Here is a 10176-nt window from a genome sequence, read left to right as displayed (position 1 = left end):
ATACGAAACATATGGTTGTCTGAGGAATTTTTATTGTACATTTGTCTATAGATAGTTAGTATTATAGTTAGTCCATCGAGATCAAAGGTTCAGTGGCTGTGGTGAGTCTTGCACCTTTATTTCTTAGACCTGGCCTGTGTCTGATATGGTGGAAAATATGAGGCAAGAGCTCTCTACCAATATACTGTTTTCATAGATGGACACATTTTAAATGATCAAATATATCTTGGGACACCAGCTCCCAGCCAAGCAAAGCAGCCTATGATGGACAGATAAGCAACACTCTGCTGGTGCCTTGGTGAGGCAAAGATAATTATACATTTTTATTGAAACTATGGTCAAACTATCCAACACAGAATAACAGTTTTTCTGTTTGTTAAAGCTATTGAAGATCAGTTTACTACCACGTCTGCTCTTTGTCTTTTACAGATGAGGAGGAAACAAAGTCCATATGAGACCGTCAGTGAGAAGACTGACAAGTATCCACTGTTAAGCCTCTTATATAAAATGGTAAATATACACTTATTTAATGTGATCAGCATTTTATTTATTTTTTTCGTCATTACTGAACTCAGCTTTGATCTCCTCTTGTTTGTCCTCCCCCAAAATAAAAAGAGAGAAATAAAGTCGAAGACTACACCAGACGGTGTGGAAACTGACTCCACCAAATAGAAAAGGTAAATGTACATATATTACATGTAATTATCCCCATTTCTACAATGATATATTGGTATTTGAATATTTTTTTGGTTAAGTTGTTAAATATTATTCTCCTGTGTCTGTCATTGATCTTTTAGAAAGAAACAAAGAGACTGGTTAAGACAGAAGGGGACAGTAGAGCAAACGCTCTCACTTTTTTGTCAGAAGAAACATAATGACAAATATCCTAAACTGTTTTGTTGCTCAGGCTATTGACTGTTCCTCATCTCCGTGTGTCTTTATCCACTTCCAGTGAGAAGGAGCAACCGTCCTCAGATGTCCTCCTCATCTGCTGCATGAAGACCCCTCCCCCTCCATCCCACAGAATGATTTCCAGTCGCCAGTATATCTAACTTGCATGTCTTTGGACTGTGGGAGGGAACGTGCACATGCACAGCAAAGCTCCACACAGAAAGGCCCCTGATGGCAGGCTGAGATTCAAACTGGGAACTTTCTAGCTTTGACTGGGCAGTGCTAAGGGACCCACCATCGTGCTGCCGTGGCAACAGTCCAATCTAAATAACTTCCTGTGCAGTAATAAACACTTTTAAATATTTGTCTCTGATCTTTTATAACAGTTTAATAATTGATTGTGACTATGAATGTTGTTTCTGTACTTGAACTGTATAATGGTATTACTGTAGTACTACAAGGAGTTGACATCTTATTCCTGAACAGCTGTTACTATAATATGCAGTGTGCCCACAGTCATGTCATTTCTTGACATGGAAAAAATGCGACCACAGCCATGAGTTTCCTCTTATAAATCTGTAAAAATAAATGAAACCATAGAGAATCCGCAACAGAACCAGCGTGAGCAATTGACCATTTCTAATGTACTGGTGTATTTGAACTTTGGAGGGAGCCAGAGCACCATAACATGCACTTCATTTTCAAGCTGGTTACTACAAACAAGACATTAACAAAGACAAAGATCTTTTTTAGGCCTAATATTCAATGTATCCTAGTCATCTACACAAATGTAATAATCAAACAAGGAAAAATTTTAAACAAAAAATTTTTATTTGACAAAGAGTCTTTGGATTATAGCTGACACAGTCATGAAAATAAATCCATAGTACTGTGCTTTTACAATTAAAGCTGTGAAAGATTTTACCAATATATAATATTGTAAAATGCCAGATACAATCATTAGCACATTATTTTCTATAAACAGATATTTGTTTGAGATTTCATCAGCTCCGCTTTCATTAGATATTCATTTCTATTCTGTAAGCTAACATGCTATTATTTAAGGGAAGGCGATAATAGTGGTTAGAGCAAGTAATAAAGCCTAATAACTTTTAAAGATGACCCACCAGAAACATTACTGATCACTGGTAATAATTCTGGTGCTTTTGTGTTGTGGCAAAACTTTTGTCCCCATTAATTTCACAGTAATATATTAATGAGAAAATTGTACATATCCTTCTGTATATCCCAACATCACACCTTTTTATGAAACTTCATGTTAGTAGTTACCTTGGCCATCCAGGGCTCAATTCTGTTATTCTGTTCAATGTGTTAAAGTTTGCACGACTGCATGGTCACACTGTCCTCAGGCCAGTGGTACGAGTCCACAGCAAACTCTTCGTAGTCAGTGCTATAAGTGAGTGACTGCACATGTGCTTGTTTGTCGGAAGGCTCTGGACAGAGTGTGGCTAGGTGGTGCTCGAAGGCGTACTCTGTGATCTGTAATGCACACATTTGAGGAAATTAAGCTGTTGCAGGTTCTCGAACACCCTCACACAGCTGGACACAAACCGACATGCTGTGTGCTGTTATTATACTGAGCACTCACCTTGACAGCCAGTTTGAGAGAGACGTCCTTGATGGAGCTGAGAGGAGGATACAGTCTTCCTTCTGCCAGGTCCTTCTCTGTCACCAGCTGAGCAAGAGCCTGTTATACAGCAAACGCACGATAAAGAAGGTCACATTGTCACAGGTAAAACGTTAGAAACGAAACAAATAATTTCATAAATGCTCACAAACCAACACGATAAAAACATAGAACCTGCCTATCTGTGCTATGCATTATTATGTTAACATTGTCCAGTGAGCTAAAACAACACTTTCTTAACAATGTCAAATGGGTACCAACAAAGAAATAAGTCAGATTAGATTGTGAAGATATCACCTAAAGAGAGAGAAGTGTCAGAAGACAACATGACTCGTTAATTATTATACAAATTATTGCAGTCATTTAAAAATAATATGACATTGTTGAAGAAGAAGTGTACTGTATATTTTGTATACATGTCAATGTGTTACCTCAGCTGCAGTAAGGAAGATTTCATCACTAATATGTCGAATGGCACAAGCAGTGATGCCCAGGCCTACACCAGGGAAGATGTAGGCGTTGTTTCCCTGACCGGGGTAGAACGTCCTCCCATCAGGCAGGGTGACTGGATCAAAAGGACTGCCACTGGCAAAGATGCCTCTTCCCTGCAGCACAGTAGTACAGTGTTGTCAGGTCTTTTAAATTTAAGCAGAAAAAATAATAATATAATAAATAAATATAAGATGTCAATTTTGTTGGAAGAGTCACCTGTAATATCATATGCTAAAAACATGTAAAAAGCATATTTAGTTACCCTTCAACGTACACAAGTACTGTTTAGCTATTTTCCTTTAAAGACACTCACCTCTGTAAACACGTAACACTGCTCAGCAGTACATTCGGCTTTGCTGGTCGGGTTGCTGAGGGCGAAGATGATCGGGCGTTCGTTGAATGAAGCCATGTCCCTGATGATCTGCTCAGAAAATGCCCCGGCAACAGCTGCCACACCTGAAATAGTAAACCACCCAATGTCAGTTTCACATGATTTCTCTTCAAGCTTTTCTGTATTTCAACTTGAAAGATACAGTAGGGACCATTTTCAGCTTTCCCCAAATAGCATTATATTCTAAAAGTGTACTATTTCTTTACAGTTCCTTACATTTAATCCATCAGTGGCACCTGTCTTACACTAATTTGAGAGTTGTAAGTGCCAACAAAGCAAACTGGATGTCTTCCGAATACATAAGCGCTCCTTGTTTTACCAATAATAGCCGTGGGTTTCAGTTTGCGGACTACATCCTCCAGATTCTTCATCTGTGGGTGCTCCTGAGCAAACCTCTTCTTCTCATGAGTCAGGTGATCCCGACCCTAAGGATTTGAAGATTAAGAGTCCATAAGAAATCACAACATGAACATCATTTTGTGTGTATCATGATCATAAATTTATATAAATAAAAGCGCTGAGAAAATATTTGTTGTAAGGCAAAATCAGAAATTTCTGGTGGTGTATATCTACTTAAACTCAGTACTGTCCCCAGTCTGGACACTCCTGTTAATGCCTGTATCTAAATGTGTACAGGAATTGTGTAAGACACCTTCACAATGAGACCCTTTGAATCAACCATCCAGATCTTTTTCAAGCACTCTTCCTCAGTGAGTCCCTCCTTCGCCATGGCCATAATGATCAGCTCAGCAATACCCATTGCTGCCTGGGAGCAAGACAAAAAGAAGGAAGAGGAAGAGGAAGAGGAGCTGCCTCATGATTTCTTCACACTAGGTTTAATATTAGTTTAGTTACACATGCAAACCACTCACAGAATCTCATCAGTCCTGTCAGGAGAACATCAGATCTGAAGTCACAGATTTGTTCTTGCTATTGAAAGTTCACACTGCACTAAAAATTGTAAAGCAACAATCTGACTAATAAGCTTAAAGTAAAGACATTTTGTACAAACATCATTTCACTGTGCATACTGAAACACTGCTCAGTGTGTCTGATGCACATTAATGGTGTGATTACATTCAGACTGTGTACAGTAACAGTTAAAAGAAGAAAAACACAAAAGCTTAAAACTACAGATGCCCTGGGAATTATTATTAGCCTCATTTTAAGGATTAATATAACATATTCGCCACTTGATTCGGATCTGCTAGCTGAAGTCTATTTTCACCACTAAAATTAAGTTTGCTATCTTCATTTTCCACGGTGGCCACTGTTCAGCCAAATTCATCATCTTGCTTAAAGAGTGCTGCACCTACCTCCCCTGCACCTTGGAACACAACGGTATGGTTGCACATTTTGCTCTTGGTGATGCGGAGTGCAGCCAGGAGCCCAGCTACTGCCACTGCAGCAGTACCTACAGGATATGTGGAAGCAATATAAAAGGACTTAAAAGTCAGCATTTATTTATTCTAACCTTTTGAAAACATAGACTCTTTCTTTTTATTAATTACAAAATAAAAAACAACACTGTAATTTGACTAAAGTTTTCCTCAAACAAATCAATACTGATCATAGGAAATGAAATGAGAAATGAATATTAAATTTGATGGACAGGTGTCTCTCATGACTTACCTTGTATGTCATCGTTGAATGTGCAGTACTTGTTGCGGTACTTGCTCAGCAGACGAAAAGCATTAACATTTGCAAAGTCCTCAAACTGGATCAGACAGTCCATTCCATACCTGTAAACAGATGAGTTACATTAAAAGCAATGGGTCAATTTAAAGCGAGCAAAGCGTCGAAATCCTTTATTTCAGTCCAGACAAGTGCACTTCCTCACTACACTAGTAAGAAAGATAGATGATGCTGGCTCATCCACAAAGTTATAACATTTTAATCAATTCTTCGAATTTGCACAGGTTCATGAAAATGTATAAGCTGTATATAATGGAAAGAAATATTCTCTTTTGTGAGAAGTACTGTCAGAGCCTTAATTAAGACTATAGAACTTTGTAGTTTTCTTTAATAAACATCTGACACCTGCTTTCGCAACTTTATGACAGCACCTCACAGTGAGTTTCAGCGAGGGAGGTCAAGCCTCCACAAAGGAGCAGATTCGCATCCACAAAAAAGCCCACCCTGATCCCCAGTAAACCAGCGGTGTTTCATTTTACGAGATGCTGCTCAGGCAACCAGTCAATAAGGTAACACATGAGCCAATAAGAACAGAGAAATATAAGCCATAAGCCCAGCATTATGTGCCTCTAAAACAAATTTAACAGCAACAAAGAGGAATCCCCAAGGTTTGGTTCCTTTCAAGAGACAGAACATTTGTTCAGGGATCCACTTTTTGTTTGCAGAGCAACTGTTTTATTACTAGGATGGAAGACTGCAAATAAAGTACAAAAGCAGACATGGCATGAATGCTAATAGCCAGTTAATCAAGCAAAACATGTCTGACTTAGTCATTTTGTAAGATTCAAAATTAAAATCCAATTAGCAACTAAACCCCATCAACTTGATTTTCTTTGCACAAATGTCTGTCTACTAAGTTGACCTAACTCAAAACCTATTTATCTATCTAATCTATCTTCTGCTGGCAACCAATCATTTTGCTGCTTTACCTCTGATGAAGTCACCTGCACCAGTTAAGCAAAGTAACAATGGCTCTGTTAACTGAAAACACCATGTCCAGCTCAGTTTATAATGTCTCTCCGAAATCATTCCAAAACAGGAGCCCTGTCACGAGAGGCAAAAGCTTTGTGTCCTAATCAAAATAAGCATCTTGACGAGTCTGAATTGAAGATAAAGCAAACGTTTTAACATTCTAACTGGTGACCATTTGACAATACAAATTATGAAAGTGGTTGACATTTAAGTTTACAATACCGATTTTATGACTCTTGGGGAATCACTGTGACACTGTGAAACGTTATACAGATACTTTAACAGTATAATTGTTATGTCTATGGGAGAAACAATAAGAGAAAAGGGTGAGGTTGTCTGAGACCTGTAATAAAAACACCAGAGCTCATGTGTCAGTAAGTGAATGATGGAGGAAATTGAGGACAGGCCGAGCAAACAGAGCGAGTGCCCCAAACTCCCCCAACACCTGCAGCCTTGTCAGTTATAAGAACAAGGCGCAATGAAGGGAACAATGTTTTTAAATCCCTCCCCGACAGTTGAAGTCTTTCTTTCTTTCCTGCTTTTCTAGACTTTCTCAGTTTCTCTTTGAATCTTCATAAAACCTAACCCCATTCCTCATAAGGAAAAGGAGCCCAGTTTGTGTTATTATTGTACAAGCCACTAAAGCTGTTTGCCACTTTTTACGTGCCTGCAAAAATGCTTAAAAACTCAGCAGGAGGAGGATGAAGCTGAGTGGAAGCAAGATGAAAAAGAAATGCAGGATGAAAAGCGACATTACTCCAACTGTAATGCATCTTGATTTCCTGATGAGAGAAGGCCATTGCTGGGTCTGTGTTTATCCTTCCCTCTGTCACACATTGCAAGACACTGATAAGTAATGCAGATGCTGACAGCTTGATTGTCTGACTGCCAACACAGCAGTTGTGTTTGAGTACAGAAATGTGTTTTCTATCAACAGAGAGCAGTGATAAAGTGCTGAGAGCCTCTGTAAAGAGGAGGAGTAATGAGGGCAAGAAGGGAGCTATAAACTTTTCATTGTTTAAGCTTTAGGAGCCAGAGACACTACAGTAGACAGGCGAGGACAGATGTAGCACTGCTTTGCTGCCAGTGCAGTGCCCTCTAGTTTGGTTTGGTGTAACTTGCTACTGGAGAGGTCACACCAGATCATGCAGAAAAATGTATGAGTCTGCAGAGTATGAAAATCATGCTAAAAATGCTGCAACTACTCTCATCATACAGGAAAACTGGATATTATGTGGCTGGTCAAATAATGTATTTATAGTTTTTATAAGTCAAGAAGAATCAGAAGCTTGGTGTCTAAAAATGTCTGTCCCGTGAACACATGCATTTATGGGCTTGCACTGACCATAAACTACATAGTGACTATCTGTGGCTGTGGGACTGCAGAAAGAAAGGAACATCTTCCCAAAGGAGAAAGCTCTTTGGTCCTCAGCCTGAACCTATAAAGTCAGGGGGAGTGTTTTTCGACTGTGTGTCCAGTATGTGCCTCGATCAAACCTCCTCTTGTGCCATAAGGTCTGTCTGAACAGTAATCCCAACCTGACAGCACACCAAGCTGAAAGACACTGAAATGAGGTTTGCTTTTGTGTCTAAGCTCAGGTATCATGGTCAGTGACCTGAGAATGATAGGGCACAACCAAAAGCTGTAAAATACATACTCCTGACTGCGCTGAAAAAAAATCTATTTATCTCCAAGTAGTGGAGCTAAAAAAAGGCAGAAGAAATTGTTCTTATATAAAATCTAGATAAAAGATAGAGATGTTTGAAGTGGCAAATAAAAGTGGTTGCTACATACTGTACTGTATGGTTTAAGTGTGGCAGATTTACTGGCTGATACTTGCCTTACATCAATTTTGAACATAATTTAAAAAAGTCAAAGTTACCAAACATGGCAATTTTGTTGTGGTACTAATATATATGGGTGAGATTTAGACACTACAAAAACATAGTTAGGTTAAGTAAAAATGTCATGATTTAGCTATAGGTTCCCTGCTTCCCTAACACTGCACATCATATGGTCATGTGGTCATGGTTTTACACGGAAGTTAACTACAGAGTCCTGTGGGAAAATCCTATTCTCTGTTTAGCCAAACGGCCCCCCAGCCTTTTCCCTACTACTAAATACCACATCACTGTGCCATGTTCGTACATCTCTTTTAGTCTACTGCTGGTACAAGTTACCTAACAAGTCATGTTTTACTGGAGGATATTTTGTTGATTTCCTGTACAGGAAATACGTAATGATTTTGTTACTACAACCATTAATTTGTTGGTAAAAGTTTTACTAATAAGATCAAAAGACATTAGGCTAAAAAACTAATTTGTTGCCACCATCACTGTCAGTGCTGCTCAGGCTGCCCATTTTGTACAAGACATAAATAATAATGGTAGAGTAGATAACATTTTTAATAATCTGTCAAAAAACATTTTGAGCAAAAACTGCATATTACATTAATGCGGCCTGTGACCCTATGTGTTATCTAGAGATAGGCTGGTTTTGGTTGCTGTTTGTAGTTGTTATTTTACATCAGCCATAAGATAGATAGATAGATAAATAAATACATAAATAAATAAATAAATAAAAAATTTAAAGGCTCCAAAATAGATTTGGACTTCACAAACTGAAAAGAACCAGACAGGCAGACATGACAGCAGTCTACCCAATGTTGTCATAGGGCTGTTTGAGGGATATTAGCAGAATTACACATACTCCTCTGATCTTAAAACTTTGTCTGTGTGTGTGTGTGTGTGTGTGTGAGAGAGAGAGAGAGAGAGCAAGAGATTTATGACTTGCCAAAATAATATGGCTAGTAAATTAAAAGACAAACCCTTAGGCTCATTGTTTTCTGGAGCAATACACATTGTACTGGAGCAGAGTTTCTTAATGTTTAAGCCCACTCTTCTTTTTTTCCTTTCAGCTGTCGCCACAGCGAATCACGTGTCTCCATCTAACTCTGTCCTCTGCATCCTCTTCTCTCACACCAACTAACTTCATGTCCTCTCTCACTACATCCAGAAATCTTCTCTTTGCTCGTCCTCTAGACCTCCTGCCTGACAGCTCCAACCTCAGCATCGTTCTACTGATATATTCACAGTTTCTCCTCTGAACATCTCTGACTTTATCTCCAAAACATCTAACATGAACTGTCCCTCTGATGTCCTCATTCCTGATCCTGTCCATCCTCGCCACTCCCAAAGAGAACCTCAACATCTTAAGCTCTGCTACCTCCAGCTCTGCTTCCTGTCTTTTCTTCTGTCTTATAGACAGTGCTGTACAGCATCACATCATTTTTATTGATACACTTTCGTCACAGAACACGTCTGACACTTTTCTCCACCCGTTCCAACTTGCTTGCACACACCTCTTCACCTCTTTTCCACACTCTCCGTTGCTCTCCACCTGCTCTCACTACAAAGCACATTGTCATCTGCAAACATCATAGTCCATGGAGATTCCTGTCTAACCTCATCTGTCATCTTGTCCATCACCAGAGCAAACAAGAAGGGGCTCATAGCCGATCCTTGATGCAGACCCACCTCCACCTTAAACTCCTCTGTCACACCTACAGCACACCTCACCACGGTCTTACAGCTCTCATACATGTCCTGCACCACTCTAACATACTTCTCAGACACTCCAGACTTCCTCATACAATACCACAGCTCCTCTCTCGGGACCCTGTCATACGCTTTTTCTAAATCTACGAAGACACAATGCAATTCCCTATGGCCCTCTCTGTACTTCTCCATCAGCATCCTCAAAGCAAATACTGCATCTGTTGTACTCTTTCTAGGCATGAAACCATATTGCTGCTCACAAATGCTCATCTCTGCCCTCAGCCTCACTTCTACTACTCTTTCCCACAACTTCATTGTTTGGCTTATCAGCTTTATTCCTCTGTAGTTGCCACAGCTCTGCACATCTCCCTTGTTCTTAAAAATTGGTACCAGTACACTTCTCCTCCAGTCCTCTGGCATCCTCTAACTCTCCAAGATCTTGGTAAACAAATTAGTCAGAAACTCTACTGCCACCTCTTCTAGACACTTCCATACAACAGGTATGTCATCAAGACAAACTGTATTTCCA

At 39.4% G+C, this 10176-nt stretch overlaps 1 protein-coding gene across 2 annotated transcripts in view; it reads right to left on the bottom strand.

Annotated features, from left to right (window-relative positions):
- Positions 1 to 1700: 1700 nt before the first annotated feature.
- The window catches only part of me1 (malic enzyme 1, NADP(+)-dependent, cytosolic), a 65760-nt gene continuing 57284 nt past the window's right edge, over positions 1701 to 10176 (bottom strand). For both annotated transcript variants that reach the window (XM_067511090.1, XM_067511089.1), the window contains 8 exons: positions 5055 to 5164; positions 4739 to 4836; positions 4075 to 4188; positions 3742 to 3847; positions 3345 to 3487; positions 2971 to 3144; positions 2501 to 2599; positions 1701 to 2391 (listed from right to left, as the gene is read on the bottom strand). In XM_067511090.1, coding sequence (XP_067367191.1) covers positions 2224 to 2391; positions 2501 to 2599; positions 2971 to 3144; positions 3345 to 3487; positions 3742 to 3847; positions 4075 to 4188; positions 4739 to 4836; positions 5055 to 5164 — 1012 coding nt within the window. In that variant the 3' untranslated portion in view covers positions 1701 to 2223. The remainder of the gene's footprint in view (positions 2392 to 2500; positions 2600 to 2970; positions 3145 to 3344; positions 3488 to 3741; positions 3848 to 4074; positions 4189 to 4738; positions 4837 to 5054; positions 5165 to 10176) is intronic.

Source organism: Channa argus, chromosome 7 (genome assembly GCF_033026475.1).
Source record: "Channa argus isolate prfri chromosome 7, Channa argus male v1.0, whole genome shotgun sequence".
Lineage (NCBI taxonomy): Eukaryota > Metazoa > Chordata > Actinopteri > Anabantiformes > Channidae > Channa > Channa argus.
This window is presented reverse-complemented; position numbering and strand designations above follow the sequence as displayed.